The sequence below is a fragment of the Octopus sinensis genome, linkage group LG26 (assembly GCF_006345805.1).
Source record: "Octopus sinensis linkage group LG26, ASM634580v1, whole genome shotgun sequence".
In the NCBI taxonomy this organism is placed as follows: Eukaryota; Metazoa; Mollusca; class Cephalopoda; order Octopoda; family Octopodidae; genus Octopus; species Octopus sinensis.
In genome coordinates, this window is record NC_043022.1 from 15220023 (window position 1) to 15245022 (window position 25000).

At 35.9% G+C, this 25000-nt stretch overlaps 1 protein-coding gene across 10 annotated transcripts in view; it reads right to left on the reverse strand.

The window, feature by feature from the left end:
* The window catches only part of LOC115224794 (protein kinase C iota type), a 173314-nt gene that overhangs the window by 19869 nt on the left and 128445 nt on the right, over nt 1-25000 (reverse strand). For 6 of the 10 annotated variants that reach the window (XM_036513638.1, XM_036513637.1, XM_036513636.1 and 3 more), the window contains 2 exons: nt 19436-19657; nt 1426-1518 (listed from right to left, as the gene is read on the reverse strand). The exons of 2 other annotated variants lie outside the window; for them this stretch is intronic. In XM_036513638.1, coding sequence (XP_036369531.1) covers nt 1426-1518; nt 19436-19657 — 315 coding nt within the window. The remainder of the gene's footprint in view (nt 1-1425; nt 1519-19435; nt 19658-25000) is intronic. 2 more of the 10 variants (XM_036513639.1, XM_036513634.1) reach the window with 1 other exon arrangement.

The window sequence follows — 25000 nt, forward strand, 5'->3', positions numbered from 1 at the left end:
ACCAATGTCACGATTCCTTTCTTTAACACACGAGAAGTGAAACAAGTTTGAGTCGTGCTGAAGACTGTTCTTTGTGATTCTTGGACAAAATGGTTTATTCTGAGTGCCACAGTTCATCCAAGTTGAGGCAGAAACAGGTGCCAGGTCCTTCAAGGAAAATGTTACCGTCAACGTAAGGGGGATTTAGTTACCCTTAATTTCCCTCATCACCATTTAATGTCCATTTCCCATACTGGCATCAGGTGAATGGTTTGATGGAATCTGGCAGGCCGGGGAACTGCACCAGACTCCATTTGTCTGTTTTGGCATGGTGTCTACAGCTGGATGCCCTCCCTAACATCTACACTACTTGAAAAAAAGGGAACATGTATTCCTACATGTTTCCAGGAGACATGTAGTTAACTCCCAATATGGCAGATTTAACCATGTGGTACAATATTCTAAAGTACCAATTCCAGGGATTTTTTTGAAGACATTTACTTAACTCTCAAACTCCTAAAGGGGAAAAATTCAACTAGGGGATATAATGTTTTAAAACAGGGGACAAGCACCACTTCCATGGGCCTCTTGAAGATTTACAACATGTAGATTTAATGAGTTGGGAGAGTATTTGCTTGTCATTCATTTTATTTAATGTTAGGGAAAATTGAATCACAGAGTGATATGACCAGCCCTTGTAGCTTCCAAAAGAGGTTTGAAAATTAGGGCAAAGCCATTTTGCAATATATTTGCATACATCTAACTCTGTTGAAAATTTTCGAAGTCAAAAACCCAATTCCATAATGATTTTATTACAGAACAAAAGTGAATGATAAAGGAAGGTACTAGAGATTTCCCCTTCACTTTAGACTTCCTCACCTATCTACAGAATGAATGTAAACAATGTTAGTATGATTGTTGCGATGTTGCAGGTCAAAAACCCAGTCCTCTAATGAACATAAGAAAAATGAATGTAAACAAGGTTAGTCCAATTCTTGTTATATCCTGGGTTTTAGGACTGACTGACTGATACAGATCTACACAGCACTGGATTGTACAGATGTTTAATAGCTCAACAACCTTTTCTGCTATGGAGGAAAATACAATATGCTTTGGCAAAGAATTCTTTGGCTTTCCTCATCCTAAACAACCAATTTGAAAACAACTTCACTTTTTTTTTTTTAAAGCACCCAAAAATCACAGAGTCATACAAATTGAGCAAACACACACACACACAGTTGCAGAAGTGATTAATGAGTTAGCAATTAGTGAAATGCATTCCGAAAACAACAAAATCGCTAAATTAGCAATCAAATAATTGATCTTTGATGGATTCTCAGCTCAAGAGCAGATATAACAATAAAAAAACAAAAAACAGAAAACAATCCAAACCAATCAATCAACGAAGATCAAGCAACAAACACACAAATTAACTGATTCACTCACATTTCACACTTTTTCCTCTCATTAAACTTCGGTCCTTAATAACGTAACTTTGCTGCGGAGTCCGGTAACGCCACATGTTGGGCTCAATCAATTCTTCAAGGAAAAGCACCGAATGTTTTTCGTTTTGTTCCAGAAACAAAGGAGGGGGGGTCCAAGAGGGTTTTAGGAATAGTTGGTTTGTTTTGAGGGGAAGAAAAGAGATTAAAAACGTTTCATTTATTTAGGATTTGTTTTTTGTTTGTTTTTTTTTTTTCTAATCTTTCAAATAAAATTCTGAACAGACAAAAATAAAACAGTGAAACAAAAGAAATAACAACAACAATAATAATAATAATATAATAATAATAATAACAACAACAACAACACAGGAACGCAATAAAAATCAAATTGAAATTTGAAAAGGAAATATGATAATTCTGTTTTCTGAGAGAATTATTTCTAACTATTTTATTTCTATTCTATTTAACAGTAATATGTAACAAATAAATGCAAGCATATGTATGTATATATTTATTGTATGCATGTATGTGTGTGTGTGTATTGTATGCATGTACATATGAACGTGTGTATCTGTGTACCAATAGAGCATATCAGAAAGATAGAGTCCGCTAGCAGACAATACAAGGGAGGTAATCATTTCTTGGTAATATTTGGTGGGATCAGAAATTCAAAGTTGAAATTAACCCTTTAACTACAAAATTAAATTTCATGGTTATTCCAATAGTGATGTTTACCGTTTAGCATTTAAATAAGCCAAATATCCTACTTGCTTTATGTCCAAACAGGCCAGATCTGGCCTCTTACACTTATGCTACAATGCCATTCTAAAAATAATTACATCATTGAAATCTTGCGGCAACAAGATAACCCAAGAGTGAATAAATTAAGCATTCCACGTGACAAACATAATCTGAAAGCCAAAGGGTTACACAACAATTAGATCTGACTTTTCCCATCTTAATAATTACTTCAAACTACTGCATGTATTTAAAAAATCTAATTAAAACCATAATTTGAAACCTTCATTTAAAAATGGCCTCTACTAATTACAATTAACACCTCAGGAAAATTTCCAATAATGGTAATGCATTGCCTGGCAGCATTCTCTAAGAGCTTTGATTCCAGCCGCAAGTCTTGGGGAAATGTTGTATGTGAAAGCAAGGATGGTAACGGACAAATTATATCTCAAAAACTATTGGGTGTTGGGCCGTTTAGGAGAATTCTATAGAATGGTAATGCCATTGAAAGGAATGGTATTACTGGGAACTGCAGTAATACTAGTTTTGATAATAAATGTATAAGGATTTCTTGAAGTAAATTCTAAAGGGCCTTCGCTTCTTCAGAATTTGGAGGAATTTTTTTTTTAAGTGGGGGGGGATGCAACAAGAATAGCTGAAGGAAAAAATAGTAAATAAAACTGGATATTGTATAAAAATGCGAGAATTATTTAGCTGGCTGAAATGTGTGTGTATATGATATATATATTATATTAAAATATATATATTACATATTACAATATACATACATATACACACACACATATATATATATACATATATATATATATATATATCATGTCCCTCTATGTATCATACTTTATACATAGTGTCGGTAGATAGGCCAGTTGTTATGAATGTGGTGTCAAAATTATTGTCTCCATCTGATATCTATGCTTTTAACATGGCAAATCCCTGAGAGATGTTATCATAAGACAAATACCACAATAACTGGTCTATTGGCACTGTGTGAATACTTTAGATATGATACATAGAAGACTATTTTAATTTAAATATCAATTCCTCACACCAGATATATATATGTGTGTGTATATGTATATATATATATATATATTGGGTTGGTGCATAATTACTGTGGCTTTTTTTCAACAAATTTTATTCAACAAAAACAATAACAACATGTAGCAAAAACATCTTTAATTGATTATTCCGAAGCATATTCACCATCTACCTCAAATATTGTTTCCCATTTGACTGGCAGATGATCAGACCGTCATTTAAAGATGCTTTTGTTAAATATTGTTATTGTTTTTGCTGAATAAAATTTGTCGAAAATAAAGCCACAATAATTATGCATGAACCCAATATATATATATATATACACACACACATATATATAATATAATATGTATGTATTGTAATTTCAAAAAGCGCAACAAATATTATAACTGAAAACATAATATGCAAGAGAGCAAAATTTAAATTTGAAAACTCAGAAATAGAAATATCGAAGAATTATAATTAATCAAATGAAAGATAAATTGGAAAGAAGTGGTGGCAGGGTAAAATACAATTTTAAAACAATCAAAATATTTAGTTTTTAAGAAAAAATATAAAATATATATATTAGATTTGATCTCACAAAGATAGAAAGAATAAAAAATATATTTAAAAAAAAATTAAGATTGGGGGCAGAAGGTGTGTGAGGGGATGGAATAAATCATTAGTAATTAAGAAAAGAAAGCATAATGAAGTAAGGTGAAGTGGTGTGATTGGTGGTGGGTGAGTGATTTGAAAGTATCAAAGCTTATTTTGACCATCATCATCATCAGCAACAGCAGTAGTAGTAGTAGCAATAGTCAAGTTTAAAACATGCAGTTTTGATGAAAAAAACGTGTGAGGTGCACCAAATAAGGATCAGGCAAAAATTAATGTTAGCATACATTGCGTTTTAGTGCTCATGTGAGTGTATATATATATATATATAAATTAGAGAAAAACCACTATAAATTGAATTTTTCCCTGTAAGTTTGGAGCTATACTCCCTAATATTATTTTATATATATATATATATAGACCGGAGTAAACACATAAATGTGAAACAAGGCGGAAAAAAGAGTACTCAAATACCAGTGGTAGAGTAATATGCTTTATTTAAAGTAGCAGAAAATTCAACAAAACCTGTTACTCTGAGTTTCACGTTGCCGTTCGTCAGACAGTTTTTGCTAGCAAAAACTGTCTGACGACGGCAACGTGAAACTCAGAGTAACAGGTTTTGTTGAATTTTCTGCTGCTTTAAATAAAGTATATATATATATATATATATATATAATGTTGTATTTGCATGTGTGTATATACGAGGTGGTATCAAAAAGTTCCCAGACTAGTTCTGTAGCATGCCAACAGATGGCAGCACATGGTTGCGTGCACAGTGAGAGCTAGCAGTGACCCTTGTGAGACAGTGTGCTGAGTGACATTGCTGTGTTTACTTCACAAGTTGTGAAATTTGTGCTTTTGTGATCATGTGCGTATGCTGTAGTCTGTGATTTTTGGCATGGACAGGAACAAGGAGCCATTGAGGAATTTTGAGTTAAACTTTGGAAGTCTGCTGCTACAGAGACATCGAACATGCTTCAGCAAAGCTCACGGTGATGAGGCAATGCACAGTGCACAAGGTTTTGAGTGGCATGGGTGCTTCAAAAGTGGAAGAACGTCCCTGAAAGATGATGAGCAATGTCTATGACCTGCCACAAGCATCACTCCCAGAAATGTGGTGCATTGAGAATTCGGACCCCTCCTCCCCAGGGACAGACCATCAATCGAGAGTGCAACTGCGACATTTTGAAGCATTTGAAGGACATCCGGAGAAAGCGACGGAATCTGTGCAGTGCAAATAATTGGATTCTTCACAACGACAAGGTACTTTGTTAGCGAGCTCTCCCCACCTGTGAGTTTCTTGCCCAAAAGCAACAAGGCATCATATTTCCACACCCGACCCCTATTCACCAGATTTAGCACATGCGGACTTCTGTCTCTTCCCCAAAATGGAAATGCAGCTTAAGGGTCACCATTGTCAAAGCTCCAGAGGGAATTGCTGAAGGTTGCAATTATGGAAAACGATTTCCATGCCAGATCCTAAAAGTGGCAGGCATGCTTGGATTGGTGTATTGCCATGAAAGGTGACTATTTCGGAGGAGATGAGGTTAAAATTTAGGTAAATAAGTTATTTTTTATTAAACATAACTAGTCCTGAAACTTTTTGATACCATCTCAGCATGTGTGTGTGTGTGTGTGTGTGTGCATACATTTGTGTTAGTATATATGTGTGTGTTTGTGTAGGTATATATGTGTGTGTGTGTGTGTATGAAATGTTATGTATATGTGTGTATATGTTCATAGGTGTGTCTGTGTGTGTATTGTGTATACATGTATGTGTATATATGTTATGCATATGTGTATATGTCCGTAGGTATGTATTGTGTATACATGTATGTGTGTGTATATGATGTGTTATGTATATGTGTATATGTTTGTAGGTGTGTGTGTGTACATATGTCATTGTCTGTTGTTATTCAAATTTTTTTTTTCCAATTTTTGTAAAAAAATTTTAAACTGTTAGAAAAAACAATGTTGCTGCATAAAAATGAAAGCAAGTGTACAACAGACCCGTGAGTGAATATATTTTTATAAAACAAAATAATTAAAATAATAATAATTAATAATAATAATAATAAATAATAATAATCGATAATTAAATGTATTACAAGCTAAAGTTTTTCATTTTAGATATTTTTCATTTTTTTTTTTAAATAATTTTTGTTACATTATCAGTGAAATAAAATCACCTGTGAGTAGATCAAGGATTACAATATGAAATATTTTAGCATTTACGAATCTTCATCGCTTTATGTCCATTTTTTACCCAACCTTGCAAAATAAAAATCTGACAACCATCATTTTAAGTCTCATCATCATCATCGTCATCGTCGTTTAACGTCCGTTTTCCGTGCTAGCACGGGTTGGACGGTTCGACCGGGGTCTGGGAAGCCAGGGGCTGCTCCAGGCTCCAGTCTGATCTGGCAGAGTTTCAACGGCTGGATGCCCTTCCTAACGCCAACCACTCCGCGAGTGTAGTGGGTGCTTTTTATGTGCCACCTGCACAGGTGCCAGGGGGGGGGGGCCGGCATTGGCCACAATTGGTTGGAGCTTTTAACATGCCAGCGGCACGGAAGCCAGACAGGGCGGTGCTGGCAACGTTCGGATGGTGCTTTTTATGTGCCACCGGCACAGAAGCTAGTCAGGGCGGCGCTGGCATCGGCCACGTTCGGATGATGCTTTTTATGTACCACTGGCACAGAAGCCAGTCGAGTCAGTGCTATATTTAATGGTTGGATTTATGGTTCTTGCACTGGAATGGAAATGGTTTATTCCAAGCAAACATGTCCAGATCAACTTGGCAATCAAGTCGAGATTATTACAGGTGAATTTAGAGAAAAAAAAATTAAATGTAAAAGGAAAAAGGTGCAAGCATGGCTGTGTGGTTAGGGAATTCGCTTCCTGATCACGTGGTTCTGGGTTCAGTCCCACAGCGTGGTGGCTTAGCTGAGTGTCTTCTACTAAAGCCCTGGGCTGACCAAAGCCTTGCGGGTGGATTTGGGAGAAAGAAACTGACCAGTGACCATCTAAGCAATATTTGGATCTACCTGTCATACTTGTCGGACACCCTGGATGCGAATTCTGTGATTGAATTCACATCCAGGGTGTCCGACAAGTATGACAGGTAGATTATTTGATGGAGTTGACCAAGTTCTCATTTATCACTGAATGCTTTCAACATATCTACCAGGGTTCGTTAATCCCCTTTACCACTTGTTGCTGTGTGTGTGTGTGTGTGTGTGTGCATATGTGTGTGTGTGTGTGCATGCGTGATTGTAACTCTCCACCACTTGACCACTGGTGTTGGTTTGTCTACATCCTCGTAACTTAGCAGTTCAACAAAAGAACAAAAAAGAATCAATACCAGGCTTTAAAAAAAAAAGAAAATTTGTTCAACTGAAAACCCTCGAAGGTTGTACTCCAGCATGGCCATATTCCAATGACTGAATGAGTTGAAGGTAAATGAGAAAGATTTTCATGTTTATTCACAGCTTGATTTAAGAATTTTTCTCTCAGGTTGCAGTCATCTTATTCTGCCAAATATATTTGTTCTCATTGCTTTTAATTAATCTTGCATTATCTCATAGATTTGAGATTTTGATGATGCAATTGTTTATATTTAGAACGACATTGTAGGTTAGGTGTGAGAGGCCGAATCTGGCTGGTCTGAGCATAAAACAGGGACCCTGGATATGACTGGGTTAAACACGTGTTTCTGACATAACCATGAAGCTTAAAATTTCCAAGGCAGAGACATTAGAACTTCTGATATCCATGTCTTTCCTACATGGCATTAGCAAGATTGAGTGATGTGACATGTTGTCAAATGGCAAAATAAACCAAAGTTGAAACCCTAATCCTTATTAAGCATCTTAACCCTTTAGCATTGAGATTATTCAGTCAAATGTAAAGCTTTTTTTTTTTTTTTTTTTATTTATTTAGTTTCAGCTCACAAGCTGCGACCATGCTGGGGCACCGCCATTTGGTGTTGCTACATGATTTTACTTCACAAATGCATTTTAGCAATTGTCATTTGGTGCATGAGAGAGTTCGATTTATTCATATTGTTTTGAATTAATCCTGCTTTATCCTTGTAGCTTTGAGATTTCGATGTTGTGACAGTTTATCTTTTAGAATGACATTGCAGAGAAGGTATGGGGGCTGGATATGGCTGGTGTAAACACATAACATAAAAATATTTGGGCCCGATACAACCAGTAAAAGAACTAATAGGTTAAAGTGATAAAAGAAACTAATAAACGTTTGTATGAACAAAAGATGCTGTAGTGCGTATTGTTATCTTGTGAGCCATAAATAAAGACACCTCACTTATCAAACCATTATTCGATTCCTATTAAATTTGATAACCTCTCATAAATTTTCATCAATATTTATTGAGGCCTGGGAAACCATTCTGGTTAAAAGCTGTCTTCAGTTTTACGACCTTGGGGGGAGACATTTTCACCAATTTCCAATTTACTGAAATTCGCAATATCGTGGTTGTAGTTTTATAAAATGGCACCCTTTGTGTGTGTGGCATATTTGGAAGCAGATAATGAATGCCTGAAGAACTCCATCAATAATCACAGCAATACGACCTCTTGCATCCATTAATTTTACCTCTGTTTATCTCATACATAATTCTACGATAACCAACAGATAGGAAATAAATTAGAATTTTTCTGGAAAAAAAAAACAATTTGGAAGAAACCAAAGTCTGTTTCTTAAACCCTTTTATTACCATATTTCTGTTGAAATCTTCTGCCTTTGTTTGAAGTCTTTCAAAAATTTGCATTACTTTTTTTTTTTCTTTTATTAAACAAATGTGAGTGAATAATGTCGTGTAACAATATAATTCTTCATTCCTTATCTGATTACTGTTGTTCGCTGTGATTAATGTATCCAACTTATCGTTTAAGAATTATAGTTTGTACCTGTTACTTGATCTAACACACCTGGATTACTTTTTAATGATTAATTTATTCGTCAGGTTCATTGCGTGGAGCGTGTGTATGTACATATGTATATGTGTGTGTATTATATATATATATATATATATATATATATACACACACACACACACATATATATACACACACACACATATATATATATATATATATATATATATATATATATATATAGAGAGAGAGAGAGAGAGGAGGGATAGAAAGCAAGAGAAATCTTGTTTATTCGTTTTCTGTCCATTTTCCCTCGTTAGAAAATGATTACTTTTCAAGAGTGTTTTACAGCTGGATGCTCTTCCTGCCACTAACCTTTGTTTTACAAGTAAGGAATCCCTTATTTCCCCCCATCACTGAAGGCACCAACTAAGCAGATAATTTACTGATGAGAGAACTAATAGCAGCAGCAACACACCTTGCAGGTCACATAATTTGCAGGTCAGGTAATTTATGGATGAGAGCAGAAGCAACACACCTTGCAGGTCACACCTTCCACGGAGCACAAACGTACATTAGAAGTTTATTTTAGTTTTTTTTTTCTACCAAATCTAGTTACAAGGCTTTGGTTGGTTTTAGGTTACAGTAGAAAACATACCTGCCCAAGGTGTCACACCTTGGACAGGTGTGTTTTAAGGCAGAGATATTAAAGGTATCACACAGTGGGACAGACCCCAAAATTACTTGGTTGGGAAGTTAATTTCTTAAACACACAGCCATATATGTGTGTGTGTGCGCGTGTATGTGTGTATGTGTGTGCCTAGATAAACTATTCCATTCGGAGATGATAAAAACAAAAAAAAAAAGACAATAGTTTTAAAAACTACAACCAACCAAAACCAAAGCATAACGCCATTTACTGAGGACTTTCAACCAGGCTGACACTATTTTGCAAAGAAAGAATAATGGTCTGAAGACGAAGTTCCATCTACGGGAAAAGATCTGAGAGATTATGGAAAAAAACTAGTTTCCAAAACTGCAAATGTTCCAAACAAGGGCAAAGGTTAATCCTATGGAGAAACTAATAACGATCTGAGTTTATCTTAATTTCTTGTACATTTGCTCCTCCGTATATCATGGCAAGGGATTCTACTAAATACAGCATTGAAAACAGACTGGATTAAGATAATCCATGTGCAGCTCTAAACTTAATACAGTAGCAGTTGTACATCTATTTACTACACACACACATACATATAGGCCTGACGAAGCCTTCCAGCTTCCCAGATCCCCAGTCGAACCGTCCAACCCATGCTAGCATGGAAAGCGGACGCTAAATGATGATGATGATGATGATATATATATATATATCATCATCATCATCATCATCGTTTAACGTCCGCTTTCCATGCTAGCATGGGTTGGACGGTTCAACTGGGGTATTGGAAGCCCGAAGGTTGCACCAGGTCAGTCAGATCTGGCAGTGTTTCTACAGCTGGATGCCCTTCCTAACGCCAACCACTCCGTGATGGTAATGGGTGCTTTTTATGTGCCACCGACACAGATGTCAGACGAGGCTGGCGAACGGCCACGCTCGGATGGTGTTTTTTTTTTTATGTGCCACGGACACAGGTGCCAGACGATATATATATATATATGTATATTAGAAGAAATGAGGTACTCAGAAATTCGGATGGTTTTATATTTATTTGTATATGACATGTTTTTATACATCATATAACTTATATCGTATATTAGAGCTTTCATCCATTCTGGTGGATTTTTCAAATTCGAATTTGAAAAATCCACCAGAATGGACGAAAGCTCTAATATACGATATAAGTTATATGATGTTTAAAAACATGTCATATACAAATAAATATAAAACCATCCGAATTTCTGAGTACCTCATTTCTTCTAATATAAAATACCTGTACATCATCTCCAAACCTTCTAATATACATATATATATATATATATATATATATATATATATATATATATATATATATATGCAGTATAACCTCAGTTTAGGAACACCTCTGATCACAAATAAATCATGCTTGAGATATATATATATATATATATATATATATATATACACACACACACAATGGGCTACTTTCAGTTTCCGTCTACCAAATCCACTCACAAGGCTTTGGTCAGCCTGAAGTTATAGTAGAAGACACTTGCCCAAGGTGCCATGCAGTGGGACTGAACCCGGAACCATGTGGTTGGGAAGTAAGCTTCTTACCACACATCAATTTGCACCTCATCTGTACACTATATATATATATATACACATACATACATACACACACACACATATATATATACATAGACGCACTCGTGTGTGTATACACATATGTACACACACAAAACATCCTCTTGGCAAACAATGTTTGTGTATAGGCTTATTCATCATCTCCCAAAATAGTTGTGTGTATAAAATAAAGACTACTTGTCGCAAATATAAATATGGAGACTCCACAGCAGAGCAAGACGACGACAACAACGACAACACCAACCCAATCTAGCAATCAGTGTGTTGCTGATGCTAACGAGGAGATGGCGAAGGGGATGGAGAGGTTTAATGAAACAAAACAAAAAAAAAAACAGAAAAAGAGATCCAGCCTGGCCACTGTCCAGATCCACTGGACATACAAAAGTACTTCAGGCCACTGGACATACAAAAGCACCGTCCTTACACCAGCACTACCCACAACCCTTTGCAACAGCATTGTTCGCGCCAACCACTTGCCGGGTTGGCATTTGGAGACGACTGGGCAAGTGGCGCCAGGAATAGAACGCCTGATTATACGTTGGGCAATGCACAAAGAGACACGAAGCAATAATTTTATAACGAAGAGATGTAACATTTAACAAAGTGCATACAATAATGCAGAGATGTGCAATCTTGCACTTGGGTGGCTGTCATCGTAATTAGCAGGAAGACAATTCACATTCGTCTGGTTCGAGAAAACCTGCTTAGAGAATCTCTGGTGCTGTCTGCCTGCACCAGTCTATTAAAGTTTATGAGTTTGTTTGTTTTTTGTTTTTTTTTTTTGGGGGGGGGTGATTGGTTTTAGTTTATTTTTTGTTTGTTTTGTTTCCTTTTTTTTTTTAATTGTTTCTACTAGACTGTTGCATGTTTTCCATGCAATTCTAACCACAGCTTCCTTGCTCTGCGTTTCTGGTTGACCGCACAGCATGTGAAGAATACAAACAAGTTGAAATGAATACCAATGACGATGATAATAATAATAATAATAATAATTATAGTAGTAGTAGCAGTAATAAAAATAATGTTGATGATAACAGGAGAATAATAAAAACAATTATTATTATTATTATTATAGTAGTAGTAATAGTAGAAATAAAATGATGCTAATAATACTAATGACAATAGTTGTAGCAGTAATAATAATGCTGATGATGATGATAAAAATTGTAGTAATAGAAATAATAATAATAATAAGGGTAATAGTAAACTGAACTAGTGATGGAGCTCAGTCAACCAAAGAGACAAATAAATATGAGCAAAAAAAAAATAGTTCAGCTTCATTTATTTTATTTATTTATTTTTTTTTTTTAACATCATGCTATTAATGAAATTTGCATGCGAAGAATTGTAAAGAAACGCCATTTCCAGAGAGGAAAAAAGTCAAGACACAACTTTGATGGAACTGTCAACAGAGTTTTAGAAAAAACACACCAGGCAAATATTGTTAAAATAGAATTCAAAATTTTCAGATTGGTTTTTGTACTGTTTTGCTAAGTTTTCATCGTGTTTCGTTTGTTTTTATCTTAAAGGGACAGAAATAAAAGGGCTGTTAATAAAACTAAAATTTTAAAGTGATATATGAACCCTAAAAGTTAGCCACCCAAACTGCAGGCCTTACATTGACTAAAATATAAACTAAAGTTTTTTGGTAAACCACAAGTGCCCTTAGGGTTAGTATGTAACTATTACCATATTTTAACAGGTATAAGGAACCCTTTTTGTCAAAAATTAGGTTTAAAAAATATGGGAGTTTCTTAAACATGGATAGTATTGTAATCCCTTACAAAACCTTTTTTCCAAATTTTAAGCCCAAAAAATTAGGGGGTTCCTTATATATACATTAAAATATGGTATATCTGTTCTGCTAAGTGGATCAGTCAAAATCTCATCAACTCTACGAAGGAGATAAGACTAGTGTTTCATATAAGTTTACCAGAAGAAAGTTTGGCATGGAATTTTGTCACCAAGATCAAGGTTTCCCATGAAAAGGACAAAGTTTATAGTATGCATACATATTCAATATGTGACAGTGCATAGCCTAGTGGTTAGGTGTGCTGCACTCACAATCATGACATTGTGGTTTCAATTCCCAGAATGGCTGCAGGTTGTGTTCTTAAACAAAACACTTCATTTTTCATTGGGCCAGTCCATTCACCTGTAAATGAGTCACCCGGTGATGGAATAGTTTTCTGATCAGGGAGAACGTTGATTACAAACTCAGAAAGTCCATGAGGTCAATTGCAAAAGATCTCCACGTGTCAGAAGGAACAGTCAGAAATGTTGTCCATGAAGACATCAGATATAAGTCTTATATGATGAGGAAAGGTCAATTTGTCAGAAAAAGCAAAAGAAAATCACTACATCAGATCTAAAAGGCTCTTAAACAAACTGAAAAATCCAGCAGAAGAAGATTTGATTTGGTTTTTTGTCAAACGAGAAAAACTTTGACCAAGATCAAAAAGTTAACAGAAGAAATGGCAGATGGTTACATGCAGACCCTTCTGAAGTTCCAAGTGTTATGCATACAAAATTTCCTGCAACTGTCATGGTTTTAGGGGTTGTCAGCAATGAAGGACATGTGATGCCTCCTTACTTCTTTCCACAAGGCCTTAGAATTAATTCTGCCGCCTACATTGAGGTCCTGGAAACAATTGTTAAGCCCTGGATAGACAGTGTATGCAATGGAAGGCCATATGTGTTTCAGTAAGACTCTGCACTATCACACATGGCTCTAGTAACACAGGAATGGATGGCTGAAAAGTTTCATGATCACATAACCCCTAGCATTTGGCCTCCTAATTCCCCAGATCTCAATCCATTGGACTATTGACGGGGAGGTCAATAAACACGACCATAGCGCCAAAGATTCTTTGAAAGCTGCCATAGTCAGAGTAATGTCCAAAATTAAACCAGGACCACTTGATTCAAGCATGGAGATGGTTTAGATCTTATATAGAAGCAGTTGTTGAAGCTGAAGGTGGCTTTATTGAATAACATTTTAGAAAAGGTTTCTCTTTATCCTCATAGCATTTTTTTATAAATAAAGTTATTATCTGTTATTATATATCTGTTTTTTTATAAGCATAAATCTGTCCTCAAATATCTTACGCACCCTGTACATAGAGATGAGCCCACACAAGTTTACATACATACATATACACACACAGATACAAATACAATTCTATGCAGAAATGAATGATCCAAGCAAACACAGGACAAAGTACTGAAGGATGACCTCATGATGCTGAATCTTTCAGGCAAGGACTGAGACACCTGGCGCCTGGCTGTACACAAGAAGATGCGCAGTCGGCAGAAGAAGTGTTAAGACTGGTCTTTCTATTGGTGTGAAGCACTCGTGGCAATGCCATGTAAAAGCACCCATGTGGTGCCACATGAGAGTGCCACATAAAAACGCTTGTATGGTGTTATATAAAAGCACCCAACACACACTGTAAAGTGGTTGGTGTTAGGAAGGGCATCCAGCTGTAGAGACCAGGACAAATCAGGCTGGACCCTGGAACAGCTTTCCAGCTTGCCAACTCTGGTCAAACTGTCCAAACCATGCCAGCACGGACAATGGACATATGATGATGATGATGATATATATGATTTTAACGTCCAGTTTTCTGTGATTGAATGGGTCCGATGGAACTTGTTGAGGCAGATACTCTTTGGCCGGATGCCCTCCCCGTTGCCAACCCTCGCTTGTTTCCAAGCAAGGTGATATTTCTTCACGGCCTAATAAGGTTTTGCAGAAAACTGGAAATGAAGGACACCACTTGTATGACAGTGAAACTTGTTTACGACAATCACATGATGTCAAGACAAGGAGACAATGATACCCACGCACATCACCATCATCCTTATCCTCATTTAACGTCTGTTTTCCATGCTGGTATGGGTTGGATGGTTTGAGAGGAGCTGGCAAGTGAAAGGACGGCACCAGGCTCTGCTCCTTTGCTTTGGTTTGGTTTCTAAGAACGAATGACCTTCCTAATACCAACCCCTTTACTCAGTTTTCTCCTCTACCGAATCCACTCACGAGGCTTTAGTCGGCCTGGGGCTATAGAAGAAGACACTTGCCCAACACACCATGCAGTGGGACTGAACCCAGAACCATGTAGTTAGAAGCAAAATTCTTAAGCAAACAGCCACGCCTGTGCCACGAGAGGGAGAGGGAGAGAAAGAAAGAGAGAGAGGGAGAGAAAGAAAGAGAGAGAGGAGAGAGAGAGAGGGAGAGAAATAAGGAGAGAGAGAGAGAGAGACGTATATTTGCATTTAAACTAAAACTGTTTGCAGACCTCTCCCACTCCAAAAAAAAAAGGATGCTAAAAGTAAATTTAAAATGAGAAACCATTGAGAATTGAACCCACATCTATTATGTTTGATGTATAGATAACTTTAGTTTGTTCACTGACCCAAATTCAAGTCAAATAATCTATATTTGTCTTTTATACTCTAAGGAAGTGGTTGAAATTCTAGCAATGGTGATTGTAGTTCCAGTTGTATGAGTATTGAGCCAAAGAATAATGACTTATGATTGAAGAGAGAGAGAGAGAGAGAGAGAGGGAGAGACAGAGAGAGAGGGAGAGACAGAGAGAGGGAGAGACAGAGAGAAGGAGGGAGGGACAGAGAGAGAGGGATTTTAATGGGGAAGGGGGTCTTCTTTCAATGTTCCCAGATAGACAATACACACACACACACAAATACATGTTCTCATACACACATCTATACATAATAGCACACATGTGCATGTGTGTGAGAGAGAGAGTGTGTATATATATATATATACATGTGTGTGTGTATGATCATTATTTTCTTCCCTCAAAGCATTTGGAAAAATATGAAGAATTATGCATAGATGGCAGTACAAGTGTCATTTTGGATATACGATGTGTATGTATGTGTGCCTATATACGTATACACACACATCCATAGACTGAACTTCTCAAAGACATTAACCCTATGATGATTTTCATTAGTGACATGGAATAAATATATATATATATATATATATATATATATATATATATATATATTCTTTTATTCTTTTATTTGTTTCAGTCATTTGACTGTGGCCATGCTGGAGCACCGCCTTTAGTCGAGCAAATCGACCCCAGGACTTATTCTTTGTAAACCAAGGGCTTATTCTATCGGTCTCTTTTGCTGAACTGCTAAGTTACGGAGACGTAAATACACCACCATTGATTGTCAAGCGATGGTTGGGGGGCAGGCGGGACAAACACACACACACACACACACACACATATATATATATATATACAATGGGTTTCTTTCAGTTTCCGTCTACCAAATCCACTCACAAGGCTTTGGTCGACCCAAGGCTATAGTAGAAGATACTTGCCCAAGGTGCCACACCGTGGGAATGAACCCAGAACCATGTGGTTGGTAAACAAGCTACTTACCACACATCCACTCCTGATGAGATGGCAGAGCCATTAGCAGGCTGGGCAAAAGGCTTAGCAGCATTTCATCTGTCCTTATGTTCTGGTTGCCCCTCCTAATGCCAACCACTCTGAGAATGTAGGGGATGCTTTTTACATGAAACCAGCAAGTCTAAGCAATTTATTGCACATAAACTTTAACAACAAAATCATATGTGGATCCCTACGGGGTCAAACAGTCCCTGGTTGAGAACCATTGATCTACACTATATCTGAAATTAAGGGATGGTTATGACTGAAACATCTCTGGTCACAGGTATATTCAACCGGGACCAACTTGGGGGCTAACGAACAACAATTTCAAGTCTATTTTTCCTCCCCAAAATTCTAATTACCATATTTATGTGTAAAATACCCTTTCCCCACCCCCACCTCCGATTTTTAGACCAGGATTTTAGGGGTGCACATATGCTTGAGAACTAAATCTTACCCTGGATACCTTAACAGGAAGTAGGTTGGTTATACATAATGTCTAAGCTAATTGATGTGTATGTCTGTAATACACTATACATATCATGATAATAATGTCACAGTCTCCTCTGATAACAATAATATGTCCGATGGTCATCAAAGACGGCTGTCGTCAACCTTTGGTACAGAAGGCCAGAATGTAGTAATTTCATTATTGAAAATATTGCTTTAATTACTTAATGTAAAGATTAAATTAATAAAACAACAACAATAATAATACATAATAATACTGTTGCTATGAAAATACGAATACTTCTGTTCCTGAAATATAGTTATTAGGAACATTCACCGTGTGTGTGTGTGTGTGTGTGTGTGTGTGTGTGTGTGACTATTGAAAGAACAAACATACTTGATAATAAAAGTATTTAAATGGGAGACTAATGAAATTGTTTACATTCTGCATTATGTCTTTTATATCCTTCCATACTTGTTGGCCTTTATATCCTTCCATACTAAGTGACTTTACAGTCAGTACACTTCATAACAGATAGGCTTTTACAGCGTACACTGATAAGATTCAAAGGTTTCTTTAAAGTCTCCGTATTATTTTGATAATGCATATCCCTTCTCAATGTATTTTACACAGCAATTATAACAAATCTGACTAAACACTTCATTTTCTAAATATACTGCAAAAAAAACAAAAAAACAAATGTGAAATATTTTTTCCACGATTTCATAATAAAAAGTCAGTGTTGTGTGTTATACATAAGAGCAACTTATATAGAAATAAAAACAAGAAACACTTCACATATTTATTCATCACTTCTCTGCAGAATGGTGTTCGCATCTACTCAATATTTCATTCTCATTCAAACTGAACACAAACCTGCATCCACTTCATCAATCTGAATGGCTTTACATAAATTATGAGTATGTTCTTCCTTCTCTTATTTCTAACTATGTAATATATATGTGTGTTTGTGTGTGTATATATATATATATAGATAGATATACATAGACATGCAAAAAATAGACACAATTTTCAAAATTCCTAATCTATGTGTTTTAATGTTTTCAGCGGTATAGAATTTACAATGTAATTAATCTTTTTCATTCCAGGTGCCATTATATCAAACATTTGCGAAGAGTAACCATGCCACGCACAAAAAATTCATCAGAACTGTCAGATTTTCAAAGAAGTCAATTTATCGGGCAATCTGAGTGAAAAATTGGTGAAAATCTTCAAATTCCTCTTGCTACTGTTAATAGAATTATAGGGCAATTCAAAAGCCAAGGGAAAGAATCAACAGATTCTCATCCCAGCCAACCTGGGCCCTCGGAAAGGAAGCTTCAGTGTTTGAAGAGAATTGTGGAAAACGAACCCCGTTCGAAGGCTTCTGACATTGCAAAACAGCTAGAAGTTAGTCCAAGAACGTGTGGTACACATCTGCATAAGCTTGGGTTTTATGGACGAGCAGCTAGAAGAAAACCTCTCCTTCAACCAATTAATATCAAATAAAAGATTTTGAAAAATTAAAGGTGTCTATTTACTTCCTGCATATCTGTGTATACATATATACTATTTTTAATTATTTGAAATTTTTCTCTGATGAAGTAATTAGTTTCTGACAAAGATATAAAGCTCCCTCATTGAAATGTTGGTAACAAAAACAAATTCACACTTCAACTTCAGAAAAGTCTTGCATATTTTAACTGCTCCACTTACAGACTGCACTTATAATGTGTGAGTTGGTTGATTTCTTTTCCTGAAAACCCCAGCTTTCCCATACAATCACTTGGGTATCTCCTAAGAAATCCAAGTGCACGAATTCTTACTACAGGTATGTGTATATGTAAGAATGTATGTATGTATGTACGCTGCATGTATGTCTTTTATTATGTATGTAGGTTCTCTTTCGTTTTTCATAATTCGAGGCCTTCTTGTAAGGAAGGAACTGGCTTCCAACAAAGATACAAATTTTTATTGTTAGAATGCAGGCAACAAAAACAATGTCACATTTTGAACTTGAGAAAAATCTTGCATACTTTTACTGTTCTGCTTACAGATTTTTTTTTTTCTAATATGCGTCTTAACTAGTTGATTTCTTTTTCTGAAAACCTCAGCCATTCCAAATTATCACTATGTGTGTACATATGTATGCATGCATGCATCTGTGTAGAGACAGAGAGAGTGTACATATAATAACATTTTTTTTTTTTTTTAAATGAAATCTTTAAAACCTAACGCTGGCAAAACAATTCAAAATAAACTAGCAAAGAATAAGGGGGGAAAATATTATTAAGGATTAAGGAAAAATGCATCACCAATAAACACACACAAATTCACAACAACAACAAAAATTTATATATAAAAAAAAATTAAATAAAACAGCATAACTCTAAAAAAAAACTGCCAAAATATTTGCCAAACGAAAACAGCCAAGTGTAAAAAGATGCAGAATAAAAACAATCAATAAGAGTATATATATACATATATATATATATATACACGCATATATACATATATATGTATATGTATGTCTGTATTCCCACCAGAATGAAGTTTGTTTCTCTGGTTGGTGGAGGTGGTGGAGGTGATGGTGGTGCTCGGTTGCCATGTGATGCAAAAGACATGTAGGACGTTCTGCACGTGCTGCATGAGACTATTTGAGCATTGCCTGCACGACGATTGCAGGTCATCGGACGTGCTCTCACAGTCCCAAGACGTCAACGTGGCGGTGTATCTCGGCTGACAGAGACGCCGCGTCTTTCGGGCTGCAAAGCAGAGCAGAGTGGAGGGGTTGAGGGGTCGAAAGAGAAAAACAACAACATTCAGCAACAACAGAAAGAGGAACAGGTACAGCAGCAGCAGTAGTAGTAGTCGCAGTAGTAGCAGTAGTAGTAGTAGTGGTATTGGCGGTATTTATTTTTAGCAATACCAGCACCAGCAATAGACTTTAAATATTCTAAAACTGGGAGGGTTTAGGGGACACAGAATTGATTTTTCTTTCTTTTTTTTTTTTTGGTGTTGCTTTGATAATAGTTGAGGGGAGGGGCACTAATGTATAATATATGAAAAAATGCATTACATGAGGTGCTTTATTCATTTACAACCAGGCTAACAACAAATTTATTGTAACACAAAAAGAGTTAAATATATTTTTCTTTCTTTAAATTTGTTTACGTGTGTGTATGTATGCGTGTGTGTGTATATATATATATACATATACAAATATATATACATACATATATATATATATACATACATACATACATATATACATATATATATATATACATATATATATATATACATATATATATATATACATATATATATATATACATATATATACATACATATATATATATATACATACATATATATAATATACATACATATATATATACATACATATATATATATATACATACATATATATATACATACATATATATATATACATACATATATATATACATACATATATATATACATACATATATATATACATACATATATATATACATACATACATATATACATACATACATATATACATACATACATATATACATACATACATATATACATACATACATATATACATACATACATATATACATACATACATATATACATACATACATATATACATACATATATATATAACATACATATATATATACATACATATATATATACATACATATATATACATACATATATATATACATACATATATATACATATACATATATATACATATACATATATAATACATATACATATATATACATATACATATATATACATATACATATATATACATATACATATATATATATATATATATACATATATATATGTACACACACACACACACACACACACACATATATATATATATATATTTACATAAAGACACATACACAACATACACATGTACACACACAAACACACACAAACACACAAACACATATCATTGAAACAAAATAACAAGATTTACCGAAACAGGTGGCAAAGTCTTTGAAAATATATTGTCTGGCACTCAACATAGACATCTTCGATAATAAAACACTTTTTAGCAGAATTTCGTGTATTTCCAGATAGTTTAACAAGTTTATCCAAATGTCTAATAATAAATATGTAGTTAAGTGTCCATGGTGAATATTAATTCAGTTATGCCAGAAATCACAAAGAAAGACAGTTGTTACCTGCGGTAACGAGGCTCAGCTAACTATTATAATTCTTAAGAAGTTGCTATTCAAACATTGACACGTACTTTTGTTTCTGACATTCCACTTTCTCTCTCTCTCTCTCTCTCCTGCACACACACACACACACACACAGGTAATGAAAGTAATAATGTGGTTTGGATGGAAGCACTCCGTCGGTTACGACGACGAGGGTTCCGGTTGATCCAAATCAACGGAACAGCCTGCTCGTGAAATTAACGTGTAAGTGGCTGAGCACTCCACAGACACGTGTACCCTTAACGTAGTTCTCGGGGATATTCAGCGTGACACAGAGAGTGACAAGGCTGGCCCCTTTGAAATACAGGTACAACAGAAACAGGAAGTAAGAGTGAGAGAAAGTTGTGGTGAAAGAGTACAGCAGGGATCACCACCATCCCTGCCAGAGCCTCGTGGAGCTTTTTAGGTGTTTTCGATCAATAAACACTCACAACGCCCGGTCTGGGAATCGAAACCGTGATCCCATGACTGCGAGTCCGCTGCCCTAACCACTGGGCCCTAACCACTGGGCCATTGCGCCTCCACAAAAATCTCTCCAAGAATTATACAACAGCTTCATTATGTATGTATGTATGAGTGACCAATATAAATAAAAGTCTATTTAAAGCTTGCTATAAACAGTAAAGAATCGCGGAATACAGATTTGGTGAGAAGAATGAGATAAACTATGAAGAACTTGCCTGGCACCGATTTCTGTGGAATGCGACAGCTATGATTCTACAGACTAACAAACCAGTATTTAACTTTATTTACATTTGATGGATATTTGTCCTCATCTTGTTTGTTGCTAACACAATGTTTCGGCTGAGAGACCACTGATGAGGTCACAGAAGTGTGACGAAAGAACTCTGGCCGAAATACGATTAATGTAAAAAATAAAATAAAGCTGAAGCAAATTAACACCAAATATATATAGTGTGTGTGTTTTTATTGGCTAAACTGGCAACATGACCATCCCCAAATACAACAATATAATATATATATATACACACACACATGTACATATACACATACACACTGGGGACCCCCTTCGGTCATAATCCTGAAATTGCACCCAGAAAGTTCTCCTCCGAGGCACAAGTCCAGGCAAGGTTGTTTATGGAAGACCAGCAGTCGTCCATGCATACCAGCCTCCCCTCCCCTCACCGACGTTATCCAAGGTAGGCTCAAAACGTAAAAGACTTTCTCACCTTCCCAAGCATTACACTAATACACCTGTTTGTTGTTTATACACCTGTCTTCGTCTTTTGTCTTTCTACAAATTTCAACCATATATATAATTTCAATAATAATAAAAGTGTAAAATTAATTAATTAGCTAATTAATCAATTAATTAATTAATAATTTTACCAAATAGTTCAGTACATTAAAATAACATTTTTTGGTAAAATTATACAAATATTCTATAATTATAAACATAATTATAATCAGGGGTCAGCTAATTGCTTCAACACATACCAAATTTCGAAATAGGAGTTAAAAGCCTTTTCTATAATTATCTTTATAATTATAGAATATTGTGTGTGTGGGTGTGTGTGTGTGTATATATATATATATATATATATATATATATATCTTTACTCTTTTACTTGTTTCAGTCATTTGACTGTGGCCATGCTGGAGCACCACCTTTAGTTGAGCAAATCGACCCCAGGACTTATTCTTTGTAAGCCTAGTACTTATTCTATCGGTCTATTTTTGCCAAACCACTAAGTTACAGAGACATAAACACACCAACATCGCTTGTCAAGCGATGTTGGGGAGACAAACACAGACACACATACATATACACACATACATATTGTATGTATATATAATATATATATATATATATATATATATATAGATATATATATATATATATACACATATATGTGATGGGCTTCTTTCAGTTTCCGTCTACCAAATCCACTCCAAGGCTTTGGTCGGCCCAAGGCTCTAGTAAAAGACACTTGCCCAAGGTGCCACGCAGTGGCACTGAACCCGGAACCATGTGGTTGGTAAGGAAGGTACTTACCACACAGCCACATATATATATTTCTTTACTGCCCACAAGGGGCTAAACAGAGCGGACAAACAAGGACAGACAAAGAGATTAAGTCGATTACATCGACCCCAGTACGTAACTGGTATTTAATTCATCGACCCCGAAAGGATGAAAGGCAAAGTCGACGTTGGCGGAACTTGAACTCGGAACATAACGACAGACGAAATACGGCGAAGCATTTCGCCCGGCGTGCTAACGTTTCTGCCAGCTCACCGCCGCCACATATATATATATAGACATGCATATATTTTATGCACACACACACAAACAACTCTAAGTTCATTGGATTCTTATTGAAATGTTCCTGTGAACGACCTGTTTATCTTCATCCTCGTTGACTTTTAGTGTCACACCGAGAATGCAAGAAACAAATCAACAATTGCCTCGAAGAACTGCAACAAGACAGATATATGATGCTGACTCTTCAAGGAGAAGAACAGACACAACAAAGAGAGAAGACAGACACAGGTGGTTGTAGTCACTATTATTATCCTTATTATTATTATTATTGCCGAAGCCAGTGCCGCCATGACTGGCTTCCGTGCCGGTGGCATGTAAAATGCACCAATCCGACCGTGGCCATTGCCAGCCTCGCCTGGCACCTGTGCAGGTGGCACGTAAAAAGCACCCACTACACTCATGGAGTGGTTGGCGTTAGGAAGGGCATCCAGCTGTAGAAACACTGCCAGATCAGACTGGAGCCTGGTGCAGCCTTCTGGCTTCCCAGATCCCCGGTCGAACCATCCAACCCATGCTAGCATGGAGAACGGACGTTAAACGATGATGATGATGATTATTATTATTATTATTATTGTAACAGTTTGTCTCTTGATCTCTTGTTGTTGTTTACTCATTTCTACATAAAAAAACCTCTTGAAGTGAGAACTCCTCCTGAGGAATTGTGATGTTAAGAAAATGTTATCAGACACCAAAATATTCGTAACATACCATGACATATATTAGAACAGAGGAAATATATACACACACACACACACTTGTATATGTGCATATGTGTGTGTGTGTATGTATATATATACATATATATATATACACACACATATATATTTGCACACACATGCATATATTTACACACACACAGACATATGTATATATATATATATATATATATATATATACATCATCATCGTTTAACGTCCATTCTCCATGCTAGCATGGGTTGGACGGTTCAACTGGGGTCTGTGAAGCCAGGAGGCTGCGCCAGGCTCCAGTCTGATCTGGCAATGTTTCTACGGCTGGATGCCCTTCCTAACGCCAACCACTCCAAGAGTATAGTGGGTGCTTTTTACGTGCCACCGGCACAGGTGCCAGACGAGGCTGGCAAATGGCCACAATCGGATGGTGCTTTTTACGTGCCATACATATATATATATGGACATCAATTAAAATAAGAACAGTAATAAACAAGTGAAGAACAAATATATAGTGCGTGTGTTTATTTGGAGAAAAAAAATGACCGTCCCAAAATACAATATATATATATATAATATATATATATATACACACCACACACACACACACACAGATACATGCATATATTTACACATGCACATACACATGAAAGTGTGTGTGCGTTGCAAAATTGGTGATGTGGTTACCATGTGCAACAGATATTGTTATGTTTGAGGACAGTTATATTTTTTTCTGGACAGAATGGACTGAGCAGAGCTCACACAAGGACAGAAAGTGTCGCTGAAGAGGTCACAGATGTGTGACAAAAGATTTTTGGACAATGGACATCAGTTAGAATAAGAACAGCAATGAACAAGTAAAGAACGAATATATAATGCATGTGT